This window comes from Miniopterus schreibersii (assembly GCF_964146895.1).
Source record: "Miniopterus schreibersii genome assembly, chromosome: 14".
Lineage (NCBI taxonomy): Eukaryota > Metazoa > Chordata > Mammalia > Chiroptera > Miniopteridae > Miniopterus > Miniopterus schreibersii.
In genome coordinates, this window is record NC_138114.1 from 42,726,654 (window position 1) to 42,753,497 (window position 26,844).

Sequence of the window (26,844 nt, forward strand, 5' to 3'; positions counted from 1 at the left end):
AGAGAAGTGTTGAGTGGACTGAGCTACTCTGAGAAACATGAATATTTTAGCCCAATATTTAGTTCTTAGGAGGCTAATCCTGGGGTCTGAGCTGGGGTTTAAGCACTTTTGAAGTTATTTTATTATAGGTATATCCAGTTTGCATTAGGGTATGGTAGCCACTAAAATATCTATCATAAGTAAAAACTGAATATCTTGTGAATGACTAAAGGTTATCAAGAAAGTGTAAATTGATTATAAAAGTTTGATTATGTAAACCAGAACTCACCAAAAGAGCTATAAGGTAGGCCACATGTAACTTAACATTTTCTAGTAACCACATTAAAACAGTAAAGAAACGTGAAATTAATTTTAATAATATATTTTATTTAACTCAGTATTCCATTGCATATCATTTAAAAATGTAGCACTAACCACATTTTATGCTCAATATGCATAGTTGGACAGTGGTTAGTATATTCAACAGCACTGCTCTTTACCGATTGTGAGCACAGTTGGCAATTTAAAATAATGTATATTTACAAGAGGATATAGTGTAATTCCATCTGAGACAATAACTACATACAACAAGATGTTTGCCTAACATCTTCATGAGTATGGCTAGTAGTTTGGCAATTGCAGGGGCGGGGGGACAGGAGAAATATCAGGTATAGTGGACGACCAATATCACACATAAAGAGTTTGGTTTCATCAGTTTCAAGGCCACCAGAAGAAGGCAACATGGATGGATTGGTTAATTACTCCTGATATACAGGGTGAGAGAAGACACGATGTGATAATGATGATGGTGATGATGATGATCGTGGTGATGATGGTAGTGGTGGTGCATTTATTTTATGTGGTTTTACCAGAATGTTGATATTAGGCAAACTTACAGACAGTGATGAGCTTGGAAAGAGCCTGTCATGCAGGTCAGGGCTGTGGGCAAGCTCTTGGCTTGACTTCAGGTGCTGGGTCTGTAGTCAAGTGAGCTGACGGCATCACTGTGCACAAATACGTCTTTGTCCTAGAAGGTCACAGTGCTTTGTGGGAGGTTTTCCCATGCTCACTTCTTCTCTGAAATGGTTTTACTTCAGCTGGGTTGAAGAGGAGTTTCAAACTTGTGCTTCTGATCTGGTGTTTGCAATGAATAAGAAATGAAATATTAACAAAGAGAGAAAATATGCCATAAACTATCCCAGTGGCTCCAGAGTAAGGACTGTGAAGAATTAAGCTATGGAATGATGTGCGGGGGGTGGAGGGAAGACAGGAAGAGGCTTCCTAATGAATGAGAGTTAGAAGTCTCACACTCTGGCTGCTTTCTGGTACCGAGGAAACTGGGCTTGGCCTCGGGGATCTGGAAACAAGCCTCTCCCTCAAAGAGAGAAGCACCCGTTCCTGCTCCCAGAGTCCAGTGGGTCTGCCTCCTCCTGTCTTGTGTGTGAGTCAGGCATTGATTTTCCTTGGCTGCTTTAGACACTGATCCGATCTGTGGCTCACCAGGTAGGATCGATAATAATGTTTAAAGAGCTACTCTTCCTGAGATGGAGGGATAGCGGCTCCTCAGCATTTGTTTAGCTTCCTAAATGACTGTCTTCTTTGAGACTCTGTTTTTAGGAACAGCTGTGCAAAATGTCTGTCTTGCTTCCTTGTACTCTTTCTAGCACACACACGTACAACACAAACCACACCACTGACAATTGTCAATACCCCTTAGGTACCGGCGGATCGTGTCCAACAACTGCACAGACGGGCTAAGGGAAAAATACACTGCCAAGGCCCAGTTATGCCCTGGAAAAGCCCCTCGGGGCCTCCACGTGGTGACCACTGACGGACGCCTGGTGGCAGAGCAGGGGCACAATGCAACCTTCATCATCCTCATGGAAGAGGTAGGCATCTGCCTGGGTCTCTGAAGTCTGGACTCACAAGCAGACCGTCCCTGTTCTCTGAGAGGGAAGAGGGAAAATAAATCCTGTAGTCAGGTCCCTGTAGGAAAGTCAATGCTGAAAAGCTGAGAGCTTGGGGAGAAGATACAAAGATTGAAAGAGGGCTTGGGGTGTTTAGAGACCGCCTTGCCTTCATCCAACAGCACAGCCTCAGGCTGCGGTGGGGTGGCTTGTCTCCCGCGGAGAAGACCTGGACATATTCTTTGAGGTTCCCCTTTAGGCTCCGATTTGCTGAAGGCATGTTTATCACCATAAGACCATATACTGTAAACTTTGCCAGGAGAAGGGAATTCAAATTTTATCTGTTGCTTTCAGGAGCCTCTTTTGCTTTAGTCTAACCCTTTGCCCCCCCCCACCCCCGGACTAAAAATCCCACGAGGTTTTCAAAGGGACTCCACAGTATGAGTGTAAGGGTGGGGGCGGATTATTGAAATCCTCTCAATTTATCCTTATGAAAAACTTCATATTAGTTGCTTTTCCATCAGCTTGCTGCTCCATTAGTTCATTTTCTAGTGTCTTCTGAAGCCTGGGCAGCAAAATCAGGCTGCGTTCATTGATTCCAGGATGGAAATAGCTCTGCTGGATGCTTCTTGCTTCCTATTTGAGCTGTTTCATCTCTTCTCAAGCCAGGTTGGATTTCAGGCACTCCTCACTGAGATGGTGGAGCAAGGAGTCTTGCCTGATTTACAAAGCCCTCTAAATTTATATGCAAATTGCTCTGTGCTCTTGAGATCTTGGAAAGAGACCAAAGCGGGTCAAGAGTTTTATTTCCCCAAGTGTGAATACTTTAGAAACCTTTAAAGTCAAGCCCGCACTGGACAGGATAGTGAAGGTTCCTTATCCTCGGCTGACAGACTCTTCCACAGTCACCCACACTGGGTGCTTGAATTAAAAAATGTTAAGATTCAGAAGAGGTCATTATCACATCCTCACTAGGGAGTTTCCAGGACTAGAGCTATAAAAACCTTCCCTTGAATGGATGTGAAGAGCCACGATCTTATCCATTTGAATTTCCTCCAGTTCATTTCCACTTTAATTTATATTCATAAACTCAAAGGTAGTTGACATTGTATGTGGGGCAAGGGAGCACCTATCAATATTTCACTCACACCTGAGTTACTATGGGGGAGGAGACAGAAAGCGAAAGTATGATGGATGCACATTGGCTGGGCAGAAGGATGGGCTCATAATTCCAAAATGATGCATTTCTCTTTTCACTCCATCAGCCATCTTTGTATATGAACAGAAATCGGATTCTTTTTTCACCTGTTCTTGTTTTGCGGTCAGGTTCAATTGCATTTATCCAGAGTGTTGGCCCAACATGGGGTGGGAGGGGCAAGGAAGGATGAAGTTTAGCATTGGCCCCTAGGAAGCTGAGCATCTTGGGGTGGTAAGAATCGCTCACCTGAGCCATTGGTGTCACATTACCAAACAGCGCCAAGAAGGCTCTTGGCCTCTTAAGAGGCAGAGATTTCTGTGACCTGGGAGAGTCAGAAAATGATTCAGGGAAGAGGGGTCTTAGATAGGTCAACAGAGCACAGATATAACCATGGCTGGTATGCAGTGTTTATCTGCAGAATGGGAATAAATCATCCTACCTCATAGAGTTATTTGGAAGGTGGTATTATATAATATGTGTTAAATGATTAGCATAATGTTTGGAACATACTAATAAATACAAAAAAAATAAGAACAATTATCATTATATCATGGTGGTTGAGGACATTAATTTTGACGCCAGATTGCCTGGGTTCAAAACTTGTCTCTCCCACTATTAGCTGCAAGATATTTGTAAAATGGTGACAGTAATACTTCCTACATTATAGAGTTGTGAGGAAATTACATGTTTGGAACTGAAAAGAAACTGTGTTAGCTGTTACTATTATTGCCATTATTATTATTATGCCACAAGAGAGAGATAATTAAACCATGTGTGAGGGAGCCAGGGTTGCCCTTGGCTCTCCCACTTCAGAGTTGCATAGAGTCTCTACCTTACTTTATTGCCAGTGTCACACTAACCCAGGCTGCCCAAGCTCGGGTATACGCAGACAGCAGGTCCATGGTGCCTGCCCACAGTGCCCAGAGGACATCAGGTAGGAGTCTGTTGATTGTGTCTAGGGTGTTTCAGCCCCCTGGGAGAGACTTTAGGTTTTCAGAGGGTGATGTTGAAGGCACAGGGCGAAGCATCCGCCAAGAGTCGGGCTAGACCATGTGATAGGGCCGAGGCCAACCACTGTTCCCTCTTGCAGGGTGATCTCCAAAGGACAAACATCCAACTTGACTTTGGGGATGGGATTGCGGTGTCCTATGCTAACTTCAGCCCCATCGAGGATGGCATCAAGCATGTGTATAAGAGTGCAGGGATCTTCCAGGTGACGGCCTATGCAGAGAACAACTTGGGCTCGGACACAGCTGTCCTCTTCCTGCACGTGGTTTGTAAGTAGCATGAGCCACCCCCTTTCTTACTTTCCTCCCAGTTGACAGCTTCCTCTGTCTAAACTTCTGGGATTTAGAGCTGAGATGGGATTTGGTGTGACTACTACCCTAAGTGATGGCCGAAGTCAAAAGATTGAGACTTGTGCTCATCTGTGTTTCAGAGTTTCCTAATACTGAAGTAGCTTGGTTATTTCCAAAGTTTGGATAACATATTACCAACTGGTCTCTCCTTTCAGCTCTACTTTGTGCTGATGTTAAGTGTGCACATGCAGGCACACTTTGAGGTGAAAGTACCTTCCTTTTGTTCTCTCTGTTGGAAGAACTAAAGAATGATAAAAAACAAACACATGTTTAGGTTTTTTAAATGTAGGACTGAACACACAAAAGACCTTAAGTCCTACATCTAGGGGTCCTGCAAGTTCATTCCTGTTGCAAACAATTCTAAGAACCCTCCAAAATGTTTTCCTGTCCAAGAATGTATTTCACTGCTGTTGTCTGTTGCTCGGCACAGACCAGTGCAGCAGGTGAAGTCCTGAATATTTTGTTTGTACTGGATGCATTTTGTGTATTTGCTATCCTGGGATTTGACTCCTATAAACTGAAACTTAAATATTATGATTTTAGAGTGTCGGGTTGAGGAAATGTTATGGGGCTGGTATTGGTTTCATAAATCTCTATCAGCGCTACTTATGGGTCTGTGGACTTCCATGGTTCTTACTTATACTCCCCATGGTGTTTTTGGAGTAATATGCTACATGCGGTGTAAATGACACGCTTTAAAAGAGTCTAAGTGATTACAAGGAGCACCTTTCCTATTAACAACTTAGTGATGATATAAACTCCACTATATAAACAACTCACACTTAAGAGGTCCCTGGCAAACAGCAAGCTAGCTGGTCTCCGAGCATTCTAGTAATAATAGCAGAATAGGAACCGACAGTAATAGGGGAAGTGCATGGGAGGAGACCTGGATTATAGCTTAGTGGTTCCATATACATTTTTTGGAATATTTGTTCTAGTTCTGTGAAATGCGCCATTGGTATCTTTAAAAAATATATGTTTTTATTGATTTTAGAGAGAAAGGAAGGGAGAGGGAGAGAGGGAGAGAGTAAGAGAGAGAGAGAGAGAAGGGGGGGAGACAACAATCAGTTGCCTCCTGCACGCCTCCTACTGGGGATGGAGCCCACAACACAGGCATGTGCCCTGAACGGGAATCGAACTGGCAACCTTTTGGTGCATGGGACGGGACGGGACAATGCTCAACCAACTGAGCCACACTGGCCAGGGCCTGCCATTGGTATCTCAGTAGGAATTGCATTCAACCTATAGATTGCTTTGAGTAGCATAGACAATTTAAAAGTGTTCATTCTTCCTCTCCATGAACACAGTCTTTGCTTCCACTTATTTGTAGATTCTTCAATATCTTTCTTCCAGCCACATAGATTACAGAGAACAGACTAACTGCTGTCAGAGGGGAGGAGAGTTGGGAGGCTGGGGGAAAAAGGTGAAGGGATTAGCAAAGAAAACCTCCTTATAGACACAGACAAGAGCATAGTAACTATCAGAGGGAAAGGGGGTGAGGGGAGGTAGGAGAGGGTAAAGGGGGATAAATGGTGAGGGAAGGAAGCTTGACCTGGGGTGGTGAACACACCATACAGATGATGTGTTATAGAATTGTACACCTGAAACCTGTATAATTTTATTAACCATTTTCACCCCAATAAGTTCAATAAAAAATTTTTTTAATGGACCCATACAGTTCAAACCCATGTTGTTCAAGGGCCAACTGTACTAAGTGCTTCTTATTAACTCTCTGCTTGACACTCTGCTGCATTTAAAAGTAAAGAGACGGACAAATAATTCCTTTTCTCTATTCCAAGGATCTGCCCCACCCATGTTCCTAATTGTCGCAAAAGTGGGCCTTGACTGCAGGGTGCAAAGACTGATGTGTCTTAGTGGCAAAAAACACAACATTAAGGAGCAGGTTTCTACTGCAGGTTATGTGCATGAGGGAGGAAATGTTCCTTGAAACCTTTATTGTGCTCATAATTCCCTCCAAATCAATCATGGCTGCATTTACCAGACAGTTATTATCCTGCAAACTGCTCTTGGCCTCACCTTGGGCCATTAGCTAACAAAAGTAGTTGTTAGCTGCCCATAATAACCAATCTCTCACAGATTATTAGATTTTTATCAAAAAGTACACTATTTGACAGTGACGATTTTAGGTGTTTGCCGTGCTCTCTCCTGAATCCCTTCAGCTCTCTTCTCCCTGATCCGTGGTCTGTCTCCAGCTTGGAGCCTGAAGCTCCTGGTTCAGGCTCTTTGCACTACACAGCTGCTACCTGTTGTTACTTGAGGTTATATTTAGCTATATGTGCTTGTCCTGGAGCTGGAATAAATGTGATCATGTGTGATGGCGTTTCAATTCATGGAAGCCCCATTCCTTTTGTGTTTGTGTGAGTTTAGGGAGGAGTCTCTTTTAATCTTCTTGGGCCTCAAAGGACCTGGCAGTGTAAGCCTTGGCTGCTGGGTGCCAGCAGGCTCACAAGAATTTGTAGGGCCACAAGTCATAGTGATCTCGTCCCGTAAATGTGGAAAAGCCCAGGATTCCCATGAGCTGGCCAGAGGAATGGGCTTCAGGCCATTCTCCCACGAAGAGAGGATATTTACTTTGAGGGTAAAAAGAAAAGAAAGAGGGATCTGCGTGTGGGCGTGGAGGACTGAGGTGTTAATGTAAGAAACAGATCTCTTACCTCCCTCCTCACACGTGAGCTGGCCAGGGCCTCCTGTCCCCTGCCTCATTCCCTTCCCCACCGGTCAGTACAGTGCAGACAACAGAGAGAGAGAGAAATCAGGTAAACTCCTAAAAATGAGTCTATAAAGCAGTGCAAGTAGCCAGGGTTTTCTCACACCTTCCTTGTGTTTTGCATTCTCACCAACAATGAAATAAAAAGTAATTGAACAGACTTCCTCATTGAAAATAACTAAGCCTTTAGCCAGATGTGTATCTGACATGACAAGGTTCAAATTATTTGCTGGAAGAAATCTTGACATGACGTGCGTCTGGGGTCAGGTCAGAGAGCTGTAGGCAGAGAGTATGTTCAGGGTGTAGATACAGAGATTCTTGAAGACCCGTTGACTGTCCAGGAGGGTACAGTCTGGACAGTGGCAGGCAGACCTGGTTGGTCGTGTCACCCAAACATCAGTCCATCTCCAAACACCTTCTCCCCGTGTAAATTTACCTGCAACACAGAATAGGCCCAGTGAGACCCAGGAGACGGCCAGTGTCCTTAGAGGGAAGTCTACCCGAAGACACACAGAAACAGTGATGCTGTGGTGGTCATGGTGGTGGGTGTAGGGGTAGTGCCAACCCATAATTAACTACATGGTACTTTTAATAACCATTCATCACTTTCATATATTCTTATTTCTATAAGGAAGGCATCATCCCTTATTTTTAGGACAGAATAATGGTCTATTGTAGGGTCAAGGCTCTGTAAGACAGAGGAAACAATCATATAGCTAAATTTGAACCAGAGCAGAAACGAGAAACATCCATCCGTTTTCGTGTCATTTCTCCAATTTAAACGTGACTGTCTCCAAAAGCGAAGGCTACGTGGCCTGAGAAATGTCCTACCTACGAGAAACACCAAAGGTCCCCAGGCTCAAGGGATATCCTTGCTGCAGCTGTGACCTCTAGTCACGTTCACTCATCAAACTGTGGCATTGGGAACCAGGAAATGTGCCCTTAATGTGAACAGATAACTGGAAGATTTTAATTGGGTTTGATTAAGTAGGAAGGACATAAGGCAAGGCAAGGAGGAGGGAGGAAGAAAGGAAAGAGGGAAAGTAAAGGAAGGAAGGCAAGGGGGGGAGGGTAAAGGGAAGGAAAGAGGAAGGGGTGGAGGTGGAGGTGGAGGCGGGAGAAAATCCCACAGAGAGTTAACTAATAGTATCTACCCCACAGATGCAACATGGACATGTTAATCTTGTACATTAGCGTCTTCCCCTTCTTATTTTTTTTGGGGAAATGAATTTAATTAAAATCCTTATTTATTATGCAGAGAGTGTGTTCCTGTATGTTCTCTTACTTTAAAACTTGATGCTGCTGATCTCAGTTTTCTGAGAAAAAAAGAAAAAAAAAGAAATGTTTGTTAACTTTTTGCAAACAGCTCTTTTTTATTATTATTTGGAAACTTGGCATTTATTCCTCCTTCCATTTAGGGAGATGGGCTTTTTCCTTTTTGTAAAACAGCCTTGCCCTGTCCTGAATGACACCCACTGAGTACTGCCGATGACAGGCACATTGGCCCACGGTCGAAGGGGATCGCGCCAATTAACAATTGAGGATAAAGGAAGAGCCCTCCACACAGTGCTTGGACCCTGGATCACTCTACAGGCTGATGGTCCGAAATGAAACCTGTCTGCTGTTTTCCCTCCTATCTCTTGGCTCAGTGTCTAGTAAAACTAGCTCTGTCCTTGGACTGGAGTTTTATATGCATTTGCAGTTTGGCTCATCAGATGTAAATTAAGTTCAAATGTCACTCAAAAAATCTGAAGCCTGACTTGATTTCCCTGTTATAGGCAGTGCTTCATTTCAAGTTCAAACACACACCCTCAACATTTGTGAGCCTGTGCTCCTTGTTTCCTCATAGGTGATGGAAATTACGGTTAAGATTACGAATCTGGGAGTGAGATCAAGTGTGACTATTTGTTCCAGGAATTTAAACACATTTTCTTCATTCCTTTAGGTCCCGTGGAGCATGTGCATCTCCGAGTTCCATTCGTTGCCATAAGGAACAAAGAGGTCAACATCAGTGCAGTCGTGTGGCCCAGTCAGCTGGGGACTCTCACCTATTTCTGGTGGTTCGGCAACAGCACAAAGGTTCGGCCCCTTCTGCTCGGTGTCTGATTAGATCTATGCCGAGCGCTCCTGGGCTCCGGCTTCTGCGTCGATCTCGGGGACACTGGGGATGTGGGCAGGAGGATGTACTTACTGAAGCTGTGAATCCACATAATTGAATGTGACATAACTCCCTAGTTCATTATAACAAGGAAAGTTCAAATAACCCTAAGGAAGAAAGAGTACTTTGAGAAACTGTATAAATCGGGTTGCTCTTGCTTGCGTGATCAGTATTTTTAAAACTTCCTTTGCACCATGTGTTTTAATCCTGGCCTTTCCACGAGCTATATAATATCAAGGAAGCCACTTAGCTTCTCCAAGATTAAGTAATTCCATTTGCAAAATGTGAATTGGATATTTAAATGTAAGGCTGTAAAGAGCAAATATAGGTCAGTGCATGCAAAGAATCTTTATCAAGACCTACTAGGTGTTCTCTGAAGGCCAGGGTCAGACCTGAAACCCTGGTCTCCTATCTCCTCCCTACTACATACCATCCCTTCCTCTAGCCCCAGGATGCTTTAACTGCATTGCTCTGTCCCATTGAGGGTACAGACCCTAAAATCCTGCTTCAAAAGCTAACAGTCATGCAGGGGGAAGGAAAAAGAAAAACATCATTTGGGCAGAGAAAGTGAGAATGAGAAGAAATTTAAGTTCATTTCTCTTCTGATGATGTGAGGTTTTGGCTGTCAAGCCAGGGGACAAAAGGATTAGAGAGTCTAGTTCCAGTTTCTGTAACAATGATCTGTGTTAGCTTGAACAGATCGCCTGAATCTCTGTTCTTTTCTCTAAAGCGAGGATACTAATATGTAACCCATGCACAGTGAGTTGCTGTTGGATGTATCATTTGTATCTAATCTATATGATGCCACATTATGACAGGGGCAATTTTAAATTGCAGAAGGACATTGTAGTTTTTAAGTTTATGATGACGTGAGGTGTTCCTTTGGTTAGGAATTATTCATCTATAAACTGGCTGGAGGCCTTCAGTTAAACCTTATCATTTCTCCGGGCCCCAGTACTGTTAACGGCAGTGTCAGAGTTCATTGTAGCAGTAACTATACCCTGGTATTACTTTGAGGATCAAGTACAGAAAGGCATATAAAGCTCTTAGAGCGCAACTAAGCACGTGAAAATGTCACTCACTGCTGTGCATGCTCTTTATTTGCATCAATAACACCTACATCTCAGGGGCAAATCTGACTTGGCTCCACGGATTTCCATCTCACCTCCAAGAAGGGTTATTTGGTCCATTTGAAAGAGATACATTTTCAGCACTTTTTTCCCATGCTGTGAACACATCAAGGTGGCCATGGTATCCAATACTTAGTCCAATGAGCACCACCTTTGGCTGACAAACGATGAGTGTCTTTGGTGTCATGGTAAGTGCTCTGATTTTAGATCTATTTCGTTCCCTTTGCCTGGCAAACGGACCTGTAAAAGGAGCAAAGTATTTATTCCTAGTGCTGCTTTGTATGGGTCCCTTCATACATATTATTTTATTCAATCCTTAGAACATTGCTGATAAAGGAGAAATCATATTTTATGGAGAAAACAGGCTAATATTCTTGGAAGGTAGTGTTGTGTGTGTGTATGTGTGTGTGTGTGTGTTGTGACTTGGTGAATTAAATAGGTTCATCCAGGTGGTTGAATTAAATCATCTCTCAATAATAATCAATACCAGCCCTTTCATCTAGCCCCCTGCTTGGTGCCCTTAGGAATTAAAGAACATACACAATATCGCCTCTGCCTTCCAGGAAATACATCTGCACAGAAGGCCAGATGGACATACATGCAATGATTGGTGAGCAAGTGTGGCATATAAGCACACAGAAGAGAGCAAGCATCCCTGAAATCTAAATGCAGGCTCATATACCTGCGGTCCTATCAGCGAGGGATGGGAAGTTCAATCCGGAGCTCTATGGCTCTTTTTCAGGAGCCTGTATTTTGTGTTACATGTTTTGAGGAACATAAGGCAGTGTAGATTCCAAATGTTTCCTTCAAGAAATATAATCTATTTGAGGATACGAGGTTCACATCTGAGAATAGATACTGTAAGGTAATAGGTACTATAGGTAAGGTACATACTAAGGACTGTAATATTGCCGGCCCAGTCCAGCAGCCTAGGGCCTGGTGGACACAGAGTTTGTTGCTTGTGAAATGAGTCCTGTGCAAAGCTTGTCCTAAGCTGGCATTGAAGGAGCAGTAGGGCTGAAGCAGAGAGGAGGGGATTTGCGTGTAAAGTTAAGGCTTTGGGCGTGGTGGTTGTGTCATGTGCAGACTGATTCAAACAACGCACAGGGTACACATATGCAGGAACCGGAGAAGAAGATGAGAGGAGAGGAGGCTAGATAACAGGTGGCTTAAAATGACATAAACGGGTGCTTTTAACTTTGTCATAGGAACTCAGATTTAGGATAGACTAATGGAAGGTAGAACCAGGTTCATGGACTGTGATAGTTTAGACACTGAGATACTTTTGGAGTTTTTGGCTGTGTGTGTGTGTGTGTGTATGTTTGAGGCCTTTTTTTTCCAAACTGAATTTTCACGTTAACCCCATAGTCACAGTAAAAATATACTATTTTACTTTATTTCTTTCTGTTTTTATATGTATTTTAGAGATTTTACATAGTTCTAACCATAGCATACACAAAGGACCTATTCTGCCTTTTCCACTTTACATGGTAAGCACTTTTTGTACATTACTATGCAATTGGCTGAAGGCTTTGAGCAAGGCAGGCATGTTGATGGCATAGTCTGTCCAATTTGGGAATGACGGCATACATTTAAATTGTGCAGATTGCATAATATTCAGTATTAACTTGCCTTACTGTGTCCGGGAAACTGGTGTAGGCTGCATCCAGCCTGAAGTTCCCTATTTCATTGGTCAAGTGGAAGTCTCATAACTGTGTAGTCACTCAGAGCTTTGTCGATTTCTTGCTGGGCTCAGTGGATAATATGTGACCTGCCGAGCATGGGGGATTCTCTGTGGGAAGGTGTGTAGCCCACAGCCTAGGCAGGACGTGGGCTATTATGCTAAGCCACCTCACTGTGGGCTGGCCCTGCAGCTTGGACAAAGCACAGAGACAGAGAAGTCAGTTGGCCAGCCGCCTGTTGGATTTGTGGGACTCTGAAAGGCCAATTTGCTGGGATTAACAGAGGTCTGGCTTAATAAATGCGTCTGCTTGCCTAATAGATTCCGTAAATGAGCCTTAAATACTTGATTTAATTTAGCATTGGGCACTAGATACTGGTGGCCAACACAGAGCTCAAGGATCCTGTTGAGCGTTCCAGCTTTGCAAGGAAGGTGATAGCAGCTGTGATGCCATAAGCGCTGACGAAAAACAAAAGCAATTTGGGAAACAAAATTAGCTCCTGCCGTTTTCCCAGCCCACAAGCCTGTGGCTACCACACCGAGTGTTACCTTTCAGCACAGTTTGCTGTGGCTCAGGGCCCTGTGTGGCTGGTGGGAGGACATTCTCCTTCCCACTTCAGATGACATTCCCTTGTCCTGCTGCCCTGTGTCCCTACTTGGCTCCTGGACCTCTTAGGGAAGTAGCTAGATGGGGGGAAGATCAAATCTGCTGGGATAAGAGGAATTCCAGTGCCTTCAGAAAGGGATGTCGTTGCTTGGCCCAGCATCAACCATTAGAGTCTAGGACAAGAAGAGTGTGCAGACAAAGGAGGGGGCCCATGCAGACCATTGAGAGCTGAAGAAGATGGGGTGGAAGTAGTGATGGTTCCCCAAGACCCAACTATTAAATGAGAAAAACATCCTGGGGGTGAGAGGTGGGAAGAGATGAGACATAGCTGAGGGCAGTCACCAAAGCGGAAGGGCAATGAACGCAATATAGTCACGGTCAGAGAGAGTAATTGATGGAATCAAGAAAAACAAAAACACATTGATTATCCCATTTTTGTTTTGTTTATTTCCCAACATTTTATTATTACAAACTTCAAATATACACTAAAGTTGAAATAATGTTATAACGAACGTCCATATACTCACCACCTGTTGTCTACCATTAGCATTTCCTGTGCTTGTTTTATCACATGTCTGTATCGGTCCATCCCTCTATCTATCCATCAATTGATATGAATGTTTTGATCCATTTCAAAGTTAATTGCAGACACTTATATGCTTTGTCCTAAAAGCTTTAGCTTGCAAATCATTACTAAGAATTCCATGTTCATTTACATTCTGCCCCCGTAGAGGTATAAAATGTGTCAACAACGAAATGCATATATCTGAAGTCTTGACAAAGCATACACCTATAACCCAAACTTCTATTGAGATAAATACTTTCACTATCACCCCAGAAGTTCTCTCATGTGTCTTCTCAGTCAACTCCCACGCCCAGTGCCCAGAACCACCACTACTTTTTTTTTATCATAGATTAGATTTGCCTTTCTAGAACTTCATAGAAATGTAATCGTACCATATGAATTCTTTTATAACATGGGTGGGCAAAAGTAGATTTACATTTGAGAGTAGGGAAAACACAGCTCTCGTTTTATTACTCATTTTTGTATTATATATTTTTCTATACAAACAAGTGTAAACCTACTTTTGCCAAGCCCTGTGTATGGTTTCTTTCATTCTTATGGTTTTGAGATTCATGTCTATTGCTGTGTACATCAATATTTGCGCTTTTATGTCCGTTGTACGTATATACTTTGGCTTCTTTGTTCATTTTTCTGTTGATACATTCTCCTAGGTTCCTTTTACTCGTTGGCCGTTGCTATGAACATTTCGTTTGTTTGTTTGAACTCTGGGGTTTACCCTTAGTTAAAGGAAAAAGTATATTTTTTCCCATATTCAACTTCTCTCTTTTATTTAGCAAACAAAAAGAAAGAGTGTCAAAGGTTAGAGCTGTATCTTTCATCCAGCCAAACTCCAGCCATCGTCCTGGTCATACAATGGATCTATGGAATTTTAAAGCAGAAGAAACCAAATTATTATTTCAGAGGCCCAGTTCAAAATCCTGAGTTAAGAAAGGAATTCCAGTCTTGGGGCAGGGACGCTGTCTGAAAGCTGCATCTCGACCCTGTGCACGGTTCTGGCCCACGCATCCAGGCCATGTTGAGTTAAAGTGCATGGGTCTGCTGTGTGACCGCCGGTGGACACTCACCCCCTTGAAGGGCAGCTCTCTGCCTCCCCAACCGGCAGCATTATTACTCTGTATCCCAATGCTGTCCTGGCGCAGAGAGGAGAGGGAGCCTGCTCTCCTGGGCTTGTGATGCCTCTTTATGAGCTGCCTTAGAGAAGCCTCCTGCTGTCATTTCTCACCTTGCAGACACCGGAGAGCTTGACAGGGTGCGGGCCTCAACATGGCCACTGAAGTGTGACTCTTTAATCTCAACATCCTCATACTCTTCTCTCCAATCAGCATCTGATTTTATCAAGATGCTAAATTCACAGGGGAAAAATGTTATTCTCTTTCTCTTTATCCTAGGCAAATCTCCATCTGTTGTGATAAGGGAGATAAAACAGAAAAAGAAAACAATATTTAAAAAATGATTACAGCTATGTATGTGCATATGTTTTCCAACCTACTAAAATGTTGAAATGGCTTGCAAAGGAAAACACAGATATGATAAAATAAAGTCAGTAGTATGACCAGGCATCCAACTTACATATAAATTCTTCTCTATGTAAGACAGTGCACCAAGGGTGGGACACAGAAGTCAATAAAATGTGGTCACTTCTCTGAATAGTCTTAGAGTCCAGTGGAATACAAGGTGAAGATACAAGTGGCCTGGAATATTGGGGAAGAGACATGATCTATTTCCAGAGCCATTAGGAATAGATTACAAAAGCTGCTTCTCCTTTGCCCCAGGAGAAGGGACAGAATGACAACCAAAACCCAGGGTGTCCAGTCGTGCCTTCATCTCTCAGGCTTAACATTTTACAGTGTATTTCGACTTTATTAGCATTCTTCTTGGATACTGCCTATAAGACATAATCACAGTTTGGGAAGCTGTGTAATTTTATTTTTCCTTTCCCAACTTAGGATCCCCTGAGATATGTGAATCCTACACGGATTTGTGACGGCCTGATACTTACGGGAAAGGAGGAAATCTCATATGCCCCAGAGGAGTAAATTGGTCTTTCTGTTCTGTTTAGCCCCTCATCACCTTGGACAGCAGCATTTCCTTCACCTTCCTCGCTGAGGGGACCAACACCATCACTGTTCAGGTGGCCGCTGGGAACGCCCTCATCCAGGACACAAAAGACATTGCAGTTCATGGTAAGCCCTGGAAATTATCCTTGTGATGCCTCCTACCCAGCCAATTCCCTCTCTCCACCCTAGTGACAATTGCTGACTGCTTTGGAAATGCCCCAGGCCATGGGGAAATTATGTCTGTCCATAGGAGGTATCCAAACCTTTTTCCTACCTTGTTCCTGAATAAAGATAGGGCTTAGGAGAGAAGCAGGGCACAGGCCGGCATTTGTTGTCTTCTGGGATGTGTGTACATCACATCCTAATGGTCCCATTAGATAGAGACTTATTGTAAGTTGAAATGATACTAAGCTGGAAAAACTGTTATAGAAGCATCTAAGTGTGAGGTCATGTTGGGGTGTCTACAGCACACATGCAGCACCCACTCTTTGTAAGGATTGGAACCAGTGATTTCAAAGTAGGAGGAGTCATGATCCCTGCCCTTGAAGAGATCATGGTTCAGGAACTGAGGGAAACTACACACAACCTATGTTTTTTTGTTTGTTGTTCTTTTTTTTTATTTATTTGTGGAGATTCTAACACCATTAGCTGCAAACACTGAACTTAAGGCTAAGAATTTAAAGATGGAGGAAGGCAGGAGAGTGGTAAATAGGACCACTATCCTATTCTCAATCCTGGAGAACCATTCTTAATTTTTAATTTATTTTAAATAAAATTATGCTTTTACCACCATCCCACTCAACCTCCCTCACTCTCCTAAAACAATCACTAGCAGGGGTATTCTAGAAAGTTGTACTAGCTCCTCTGGCCTTTTCCTATATCTCTTCCAAACCTGATGCTCACACTCTCTCCTTGGACACCTAGAATATTTTTTAAAATGAAACATTTTTGTTTAAGTATAAATATAATACAGAAAAGTACACACCATAAATGTTTTAGCTTCATGAATTACCACGAATAAGTGAACAAAGCTGTGTACCCACCAACCAGGTCAAGAAATGGAACGTTACCCACACCCTAGATCCAGGGTTTCAATCTACTTCCTAGCCCCCTGAGGCAGTGCTCACAGTTATGGACAAAGGAAATGAGAGAAAACAAAAGCTTCTATTCTCATTAAACTCAACTTGTTAGTGCTTTGTCATTGGCTCTGCATGGTACCACCTACCATAGCAGAAGTCTTCTGGGATTTTATACTTATGTTTTGCTTAAGGTAATATTTTTTTATAAGAAGGGCTTAAGATTTTAGGAACTAAGAAAAATGGTAGAAGCACAAATCTACTTCCAGTCATCAAATCCCACACTCTTTCAGAGGCCAAGAAATAGGCTGGAATGAAGGAACTGTAGTTGAGACTACGTGAAAGAGCAGGCCCGTTCTGTACAGCATGGTGCTTGGCAGCCTTCTGGCCCAGCGCATCCCCTCACAGCCTCACTCACACTCTGTCCTTGCAGAATACTTCCAGTCCCAGCTATTGTCATTCTCTCCTAACCTGGATCACCACAACCCCGACATTCCCGAGTGGAGGCAAGATGTTGGCAATGTCATCAAGAGAGCTCTGGTCAAAGTAAGTTGGTTTTATATTTGCTGAAATCTTTATGAGTGAAGAGCCACATGGTGTCCTCTAGAATACATTTTCAGGAATTAAAACCACCATTCTGTAGTTCAATAAGGATTTACTGCAAAAAGAAAGAAAGAAAGAAAATAAGTTGAAGGAGTGAAGGAATGATGGAGGGATGGTAGGGGTGGGGAGGGGAGGAGAGAGAGAGACTTCTAGCTACTCAGCATCTCACCTCCCAGCAGGACACTGAGGCCTCTGGCAAAGCCACCTCAGGTCCCAAGGGGACACTTCTCTGCTTGCTGGATAGTTTAGGCTTCTGACTGCTGCTTATTACTTCTCAAGTTGACCCTCTCACTCATTGCTGTCACATTTCTGAGAGTTAATTCCAATCTCTAGGCCTAGTTCCAGAGCTGAGCAAGTGGGAAACAACTAGCCCCTCCAATTCTGTTCAATACACCAACAATTTATTGAGTCTCTACTCTGTAGGGTGTATTTCAAAGGAGTGAGGTGGCCACAAAGACCCTGGGAATATCTGGGCAAACATACAATAAGAAGCGATCAGAGAAAGGACCATACCAGGTGGATGTACTCAGCTGTCACTGTGGGCAATGACCTAAGTCCCTGGGGTATAGTGGGAGTGGTCTTCTGGAAGGCCTGGGGCCAGAGGCTGATGGGCCAGCGGTCACTTCCCACAGAGATCATATTGCTGCCAAATCAAAAGCTATATAACCATAGTTGGACTGGGCCAAGAGGAAGTATTGTTCTAGATAAAAGACCTTCTGAAGACACATAGGAAAGAAAAGTCATCCTCTTTACAGGGGAAAACTCAGAGTTTTGTTTTCTTCAGGAAATGGCTTTCCAACAGAACCTTACTTTTACGTTTTTATCATAAAGCAATATAATCCTTTTACTAAACACTCAAGAATAGAAAAAATTAACTCAGCATCTCAGCATCTTAACATAATGTTTAGTGTCTTGTTTTCCTTTTTTACTCCTATACGTTTTTTATGTTTATAGAGTTGTAACCAAAGAAATGGAAGGAAATAGATCAGAATGCAGCCATAATAAGCGTTTTCCGGGTTGGCTCCCGGTACTAATTATCATCTTAATGGTAGAGTAACATCCTATCAGGTTGATGATATCATTTATTTACTTAATTTTTTTGAATGTTTGTGTTTTTCCCACTTATTTGCTATTATAAATAAAGTTGTGAGTGCTTCTTCCTGCATATGCCTTCCCCCCCCCCCCCCCATCATTCCTTTAGGACAAACACTCCAAGTTACAGTTATTGAATGAAGGGTATGAAAATTTTTATGGCCTCAACTTTAGCCTTTTGAAAAAAAAAAAAATTGGCAATATATATCAATTTTTAGCGCTGCCAGCAACATGAGGGCACCTCTTAATTGAAGCCTCACCAGTATTAGCTATTTTAAATTAATAAAAAATCCTGCTTTAGTAAGTGAAAACCAGTGCTGCTTTGCTTTTTTCTTTCATTTGCATTTTCCCATGTTTATAAGTTCCTATTCCTCACTTGCAGCCAGTCTGTTCGTGTTTTAGCCAGAACTCTCTACATGCAGAAAAACAGAAAATATGAGGGGAGCTTTTGCAAGTGTTCCCAGCAAACAAGAATTTGTAAATCACTTCTAATAGTAGTTTAGCTTCAGTAAAAATGTACGTAAGAGCAGAGGAGGCAGTGAAGCTGATCATTCCTTCCCTAGCACTTCTCGGGGGCAATAGGAAGAAAGCTTGCATGTCTATTGGAACCTGTGCCTGAAACGCTGCATTTAAAAAACATATAGAAGCCTTATAGCCCTGGCTGGGTGGCTCAGTTGGTTGGAGCATCATCCCATACACCATGAGGTGGTGGGTTCAATTCCCGGTCAGGGGACATACCTAGGTTGCAGGTTCGATCCCCGGTCGGGGGCCATACTGGTGGGAGGCAACCAATAGATGTTTATCTCTCACATCGATGTCTCTCTCTCTCTCTTTCTCCCTTCCTCTCTCTCTAAATATCAATAAAAACATATCCTCGGGTGAGGATTGAAAAATATATCTGCCTTGTCCCTGTGATATTCTGCTCCCGTTGTTGCCTTGAGGACGCTGGCCCCTCTCGGACCTCACTGTCTGGCCCACATCTTTGCAGGTCGCCAGTGTCCCGGAAGAGCAGATCCTGGTGGCCGTGTTCCCCGGCCTCCCGACGTCAGCAGAGCTCTTTGTGCTTCCCCCGAGGAACCTGACGGAGAGGCGGAAAGGCAATGAAGGCGACCTGGAACAGGTAGGCGAAAGCCAGCTGGCCGGAACACTTGCCTGTGGGTCGCACTCTAAGGGCCCAAAGTTAATTCCAGCCACAAAGGGGGGCCAGGCCTCTCCCATTGGCCTGCTGTCTGTCCAGTACTATTTGGCTCTGAGGAGTGCGCAGCCAAAGCCCAAATCAACACAGATGCACACAGGCTGAGCCACCGGCATCATTCATCCCAACAGCTGGCATTCCTGCAACTTGCTCATGCCTCCCCCCCGATGCCAGGGCCCTGGGGATAGAGACGGGGTGGGACAGAGAGGAATTTGAGTTTCCGTACTCCTGGGGAAATGTGCTTTGTCTTTAAAGATCCTGGTCCATCTCCATTCTGCTCCTGGGGAGAACATGAACTGCTTTAATCATGTTTCCTTTTTTTTTTTTTTTTTAATATATCTTTATTGATTTCAGGGAGAGGGAAGGTGAGGGAGAGAGAGAGAGAAACATCAATGATGAGAGTCATTGATCGGCTGCCTCCTGCACGCCCCCATCTGGGGATCGAGCCCGCAACCCGGGCATGTGCCCTGACCGGGAATCGAACCCTGATCGCCTGGATCCTAGGTCGACGCTCGACCGCTGAGCCACGCCCGGCCGGGCAATCATGTTTCTTTGGAGACAGATGGATTGCCCCATCTGGCTTTGACTAAGGGAGCCCGTTTCCAAACGAGATTGTGATTTACTGCCCTTGCCAAAGGGGCAGCGTTCCCGTGATCTGCACACTGACCAGGAAGCAAAGGCGATGGCCAGTGCCGTGCGCCTCCGTCTCTCACCCCTGCTCCCACGGGTTGGGGGTCTGTGCTCTGCTTCGCCCTCCCCTGCCGTCCCAGGATGCTAAGTGAGACGTAAAAATAAGTGAGAAAGAGGCCACTAAAACCCGGCGTGAATCAAACACGTTTGCTCCCAGATGAGGCAATCGGCGTACAGACATCTTCCAGCTCCCTCTGCGGCTCACCTGGCCATCACCGCATCCCCACATCTCCCTCGGGCCTTCCCGAGCAGCACCCATGTCATCGCAGCCATTTCTCTGGGAAATGTGGATCCTTGCGTTTCCGGGCTGCGTGGTGAACTTGGCCAGGAAGAAATTCAGCTAATGCATACATCACTTTTACAAGACCTCTTTATTCCGAAATATTTTGCAAGTGGCATGTGTGAATTATATTTGGAAGCTACGCTATCCATTCATTTAGATAAATAGGTAATTACCGTGACGAATGGCAGCTGCGACAGTGAGGCGCGACCGGCGAGATAAGCGTTAGGGACAACAGCCTCAGCCTGCCTCTCTCCCGTGGGAGTTACCCAGTGACTAGATCGACGTCATGCGATCTGAGACTTGCTGGGGAAGAGGAAAGAGGGAAATTATCCCGTAAAAAGGAGGCAGCTTCTGCTTTGATGTTTGCCTCCCATTGTCTCTGAGGGAGGAAAAGAGCGGGGGAGCGGGCCGGGGAACCTGTGCCTGCCTTAATCCCGGCAGGGGCCCCTCCGCCCCGTGTGTATTACTTGATCAGATTAAAGAACTAATGATCGGTTGACTTTCTTTCATTGAACCCCACCGCCGGTTTTTCTACTGTAAGTTGAAACGTGTGGATAAAAGAGCACTGAACAAGGAGTTAAATGAGACATCAATGCCTGTTACCAACTCGAATCCACTGGGGGGACTTTGGACACAGCTTCCCGTCTCACTATCTGCTCCAGCCTAAGCGAATCATACCGACTACGTTTTTGGCTTCGCAGGGCTCCAAGAGAACCAAATTAATAAAGACATCCCTCTAGCCTGTCCTCTGATTGAACGTGGCCTTTTTCTTGCCTATGGACCCTGGTTTCTTACCCCATGAGGGAGCACTGTCACATGTCACGCCTTCCCATGCGGCCTCTCTCTCTTTTTTCCTAGATTGTGGAGATGCTGTTTAATGCTCTAAACCAAAACTTGGTCCAGTTTGAACTGAAGCCAGGGGTTCAAGTCATCGTGTATGTCACACAGCTGACGTTGGGTGAGTGCCCTTTGGGATCAGGGGGAAATGGGTATGGTGATCTGTTATCCTGGAGAGAAAAGGGAGGAGACGATCAGCAAATTCTTCTCCATAACGACTGCAAGTGGCTTTTGTCAGAGCTCTTTTGCATAGTGACGGTTAAGAAAGATTAATTACATCTTTCTTGAGGATTCCTGTTGAGGTGGCAAGAAGACTTTCCTAGAAGTGACCTTGATATTGAATCCCTAGGTGATCTCACAAAAAACCTACAATTTCTTTGAGCCTTGACTTTTTTTTTTTAATCTGCAACAGTTGAGATTATATTAGGAAGTCCTCAGACTCTTAATTTCTGCAATTTTTTGATTCTATGAATCTGGATTGGAAGCCAGATCAGATAACTGTAGAAGTCCCTTCTATTTACATCATATATGAGTTTAAATTGAAACAGGGATTGTCTCTAGTTGGTTGGTTTGTAAAAGTAATAAAAGAAGGCATGTTTCTTTGGGCATCCACTGCTGGCTCTCTGGGAGAGCCTGTTTCCTAAATGTCCCTAATTGCTATGAGAGTTTTCAGATGTGGAGATTCCAGATGTGCTCATCCAGCAGGGCTTCACCAGAACAGTGTAAAGGAAAGGACTGAAACATTGCATCGGTGTTTAATCCAAAGTTCCCAATGAGTTACCTGGAATCGTGTCGACAGACACTCAGGCTGTCTGAGAGAAAGGACATTCAAGTCCTTTTGTACTCCCCTTAGCTGGGCACACAATTGCTCAGCTCACACCAAGAACGCGAGTCTCTCCAGGAAGAGCAGAGGGATTTATTTTCCCTAAGAAGCTCTGACTGGGAATACAGTTTCATCATTGAAACCAGGCGTCCTGTGCCCAGATGGCATGCAGGGCAATTGGAGAGTGAATAGATATACAGATGGAACCCACCTGGCCTGCTTTCTCCAGTGGGTACTTGCTTTTTAGCTAATAGCTTCCAAGTGAGCATGTTGTTTCCTCCTAGCTCCATTGGTGGACTCCAGCGCTGGGCGCAGTAGCTCGGCCATGCTTATGCTCTTGTCCGTGGTGTTCGTCGGCCTGGCTGTGTTTTTGATCTACAAGTTTAAAAGGTATGTGCTACCATCACTCAATTTTAATATTGGGGCTGGATTCATGGGAGCCGATTCTTCCTATAACTAACATTTCTAAATTCATCCCAAATATGTGATACTAATTCTCCTTGAAGCTTGGTTTGGCAATGAGGAAAAGTAGGACTAATTGGTGGTCAGGGAATAAATAAGTTTATGAATCTGAACTCTATCTAATGTATAACTCTATTGAGTTAAGGGAAAGAAGGATAGTCTATTAAATCAATTCTCTTCATGAGAAGTGTAAGGAGTTTTCAAACCTCACCTAAATTTCTAAAATAAGGTCTCAAATAATCAAGATATCTTTTTCTACAAATTAACAACCATTCAGGGTGGTTACACAGAGAAAATGCACCTGAAATCTTATACACACATGTATAAACACACATACACATTTTCTTTCCTTGTGCTATAGCTATACAGTATCTCTATTGAAATGTGTATGCTTTATCTCCTCCCTCCCTTCCCGCTTCTAAAGGGAAATTGATCGGGAAAACCAAACTCTACATGTACTCAGAAATTATATTTGAAGGCCACAGGAGGGATGACACATCAGGATACTTATTAAAAACATGAACTTGAAATCAATAATTCTTTACCATTCTTTAAATATGTACTGCTTTTGCCAAAGGTGGACTAGCTAACAGTATGAACTCTGAAATAAGGCAGACCCAATTTTAACTTTTAGCTTTCGTAATCTTGGGCAATTGGATTTTCTCTCTAAGCTACTTTAGTTTCTTCATCTGTGGAAAAAAAAAGGGAAAACGCTAACACTTTATAGGTTTGCCATATGGTTTAAATGTAATAATATCTATACCAGGTACATACTAAATAATCAACAAATCTAAGTTAATATTATAAATAACAAAGGACATGTCTTCCAAAAGTGCCTCTGTGTCACAAACTGGCACTTAAAAGACTTACAAAATCGTATCGGTGGCATAGGATGTACTTCATAGGAAGCCTGGGTAAAGTAGGAATATCATTAACTATCATCAGATGAGTTTTGAAAGGATACTTGGTCCTGAGAGTGTTTCCAGGTATTGAATGTAATGCTTTTAGATTTTGGAAGAGATCAGTGGCAAAGGTGCTTCAGTCTACCCCTTCCCCAGCCCCCTTTAGCTCTTCTCTAGTGGACATCTCAGGCTTTAAAACACCAGTTGTACTCAATATCCACTTCAGCATTAGCCCAAACAGCAGGAATCCTTCACACCCTCCACCTGAAAGATAGAGTGAGGTTCACCTCTTCCTCAATTTGCAGAGCAGTATGTGAGTTCATGTCCTCCTGGGTGAAGACGTGGCAGCCCACCTGCCATGTTCCTTTTGAAAATGGAGGAAAAATTTTTCATATTGCAAGCAGAGACCAAAGATTCAATATAGAAACAGTCTGATCAAGGCAACACTCATTTATGGATGTTCTTCAGTTACATGTAAAGCACACTTTCGTTCACCCAAGAATTTGATTGTGGGGAAGCCTGATGGTTGCTGGGGACTGAAGATCAACTATCCTAAATTTGTTCTTCTAGCCCCTAGAAATTCATGGTTGCCGAGGGCAAGGGCCAATAGAAGCCCTGCAAAAAAGTACTTGTGTCAGGTGTCTCCAGATTAAGGCAAGACATATTCTGTTTCTGAGAGTTTTCTGTTCTCTTATAAATGCTGCTAAACTCCCTAGACAGTCAACTCATTAATGTAGGTGTCTCTAAATGTGTACGCTTCGTACTTGGATCTCTGCCAGGTAGTGCCATCTCTGAATTACTCCCGGTCTAGTCATCAAATAGCAGCCCTTTCTATGATCCTGACATGGTATCATGCAGCCCAGGCTTCAGGAAACAAACACCAGGCAAACTGCATAAACAGCAGAGTCAGCTAAGAGTTACCAGTCAGCAGTTACCTTTTTTTTCTACACCTTTTCTGGATATTTTCCTCCCAATGTTCAAGTCCTTTGGGAGAGGTCTTATCAGGTCTTCTATTTCTTTGGTCTCCTTTCCTCCTTATGACCCAGAACTCCAGTGATGGCTCTACGGAAGGTTAGGCTCTTACCCCTGAGTTCCATAGTCTCTTTTGCTTTATATTACTGTCCCAAAGGACTTTCTGCAATGATGCAAGTGCTCTATAATCTGTACTGCCCAATACAGGAGTCATGAATATGATGGAGAAACTGAGTTTTACATTTTATTTAACCTTAGTTCATGTAAATTCAAATAGCTACACCTGGCTAGTCAACACTTGGTTAATAGTGTAGGGGAAGGACAATTTGATTGTGTTTTTTCCCAAATCATTGGCCATGCTGACTTTTCAGAACCAAAAGTTTCTCTAATCACCAGCATTAATTCATTAAGCCATTAATTCATTCAACAAACATCCATTGAGTGTGTACTGTGTGCCAGGCACTGAAAGCCATCTCAAGATCCCAAGTCCTCACTTAGCAGGGGAAGGAGAATAGAGTTACCATGAGCCCCAAGCTTCCTTTGAGTGAATGTAACCCTGTCTCTCACATTTGATCTTATGCTTTACTAGTGACTGCTATTATCTAATGTTTTAAGCAATATCATTAAAAATAATTATGAGATTGCTTTTATCTCCTGAAAACGCTGCCTCATAAGACCTTCTTTCTATAGTATAGATTTGTTTCCTGATTATCCAAGAAAGCTTTTGCACTTTTATATTTATTTCAGTACTTTTTTTTCAGTAAAGCTTTCTTTCATCATTGTGAAGCCTACCGCACTTTCTCTAAATTTCCTCTCATGGGCTTCTAACACTTATCATAGTTGGAACAAACAATAAAAACTGAAATGTTTATGGGTAGCTTGGATTGATCCATCTTACTGCTCTTATTAAAACCTATATGATTGTGTAGCCCAAGACATGCCTCTAAATCTACTTCCCATGTTTCTTAGCTGCAAACTTTAAGTTTAGTCTTGACTTAGATGCTCAACAGCCCTACAAGTGGGTGTGTTAAGAAATGAAAAGCAATTTGATAATTTTTTAAATGCTAAAAATTGTAACATGTAAAATTCATTCTCTTCTGACTATCTATTAAAAATGTTGAAAAGAATCTACCTGTTTTCAGAGATTGAAATAAAGTGAACAATCTTTATAAGGGCAAATTTGTCCAAATTCTCACAGATATCACTAGGAAAGCAGGAAGGTGCATGGAGGGTGGGGACACAGTGAACTCTGGCTACAGCCCTGAAGCTATATAGGCTTGTAATGATCAGCAGTGGTTTGAGTGCCCCCAGCACCTAATTAATATTACAGTTGACCCCAATGTTCATGAGTAATATGTACTTTTATGATTAGATGAAATCTAAGGCACTAGGCTGCATTTCTATTTATATAAGAAAGTAAGAGCTAGCATGAATTTTCAATTAGACACATTTAGAGAGCCTGAGGTTTGCTCTCTCACATAGTCTATTCATTCAAGGTTCTTGTAAATTATATTAAACTGGTTCAGACCAGTAGGAATCACGAGGACACCTCCCTTGATGTATGGAGAGCAACTGTGAAAGACCTGAAAACTGAACATAAAGGAAACGTAGAAACCACCAATGTTTTAAACCTATTTTTTTTTTTTAATCTTTCCTTCTAAATTACCTATGGGAAAGCCTTATTAAATGCCCCCACTCTATGTCTATTGTGGATTGGAGTGGAGAGGGGAATGTAGAAGCTTGAAAATATCACTGGTTGGTGCTGGGACAACAGAGTGACTCTCCATTAAAAATACACAGAATGTTCTGGGTTGGGGTGGATGTCAGATGTCTCAAGTTTTGATAACATCTATGGCAGTAATCAGCTTCATGAAATGTCTAGACAAAAATTTCCCTATATTTAACGAGGTAGATCTCTTCTAGATGTAATATTCCAAGATTTTTAAAAAAGGGGATAATTTTGCCTGAGAACATAATATGAAAGTAGAAAGTTGAAAGAACCTGGGCTTTGATGTCATTTATCCATTCATTCAGCAAATTCTTACTGAATGTAAACCATGTGCCAAACACTGTGCTAGTTAAGTGTATAGCAGTAAAGATAAAAGCATAGACTTTACATACATTGGGTTTTTAGTCTAATTAGAAAGAAAGAAAACAAGTCAAAAAACTTTGCCTGTTAAATCACCCTAAACCAACACCCTATTCATTTCTTTCATGGACACAATCCCATTAGATATTGATAAGAGGAGAGGTTGGGTGGTCAGGAGCGACCTCTTGGAAATGACATGTAAGCCAAGTTATGAAAGATGCTATCATGAAAAGGCGAGAAGGAGATGTATTGCAGACAGAGGGAAAAGTTCCTTCAGAGTTCCCAAGATGGAAACGAGTTTGATGTATTAGAGTCTTGCAACTAGAAGTTTGGGTCTCAGACCAATGGCATTAGCATCACCTGGGAGCATGGCAGAGATGCAGAATTTCAACCCATCCTGTCCAGACCTATAGAGTCACAAAAGCATTTAG

The 26,844-nt window shown here is 43.0% G+C and overlaps 1 protein-coding gene across 1 annotated transcript in view; it reads left to right on the forward strand.

Annotated features, from left to right (window-relative positions):
- The window catches only part of SORCS3 (sortilin related VPS10 domain containing receptor 3), a 449,042-nt gene that overhangs the window by 418,528 nt on the left and 3,670 nt on the right, over nucleotides 1–26,844 (forward strand). Inside the window, exons 18-25 of the mRNA XM_081158097.1 lie at nucleotides 1,697–1,868; nucleotides 4,175–4,361; nucleotides 9,116–9,249; nucleotides 15,392–15,515; nucleotides 16,899–17,011; nucleotides 19,149–19,280; nucleotides 21,187–21,286; nucleotides 22,273–22,378. Coding sequence (XP_081014223.1) covers nucleotides 1,697–1,868; nucleotides 4,175–4,361; nucleotides 9,116–9,249; nucleotides 15,392–15,515; nucleotides 16,899–17,011; nucleotides 19,149–19,280; nucleotides 21,187–21,286; nucleotides 22,273–22,378 — 1,068 coding nt within the window. The remainder of the gene's footprint in view (nucleotides 1–1,696; nucleotides 1,869–4,174; nucleotides 4,362–9,115; nucleotides 9,250–15,391; nucleotides 15,516–16,898; nucleotides 17,012–19,148; nucleotides 19,281–21,186; nucleotides 21,287–22,272; nucleotides 22,379–26,844) is intronic.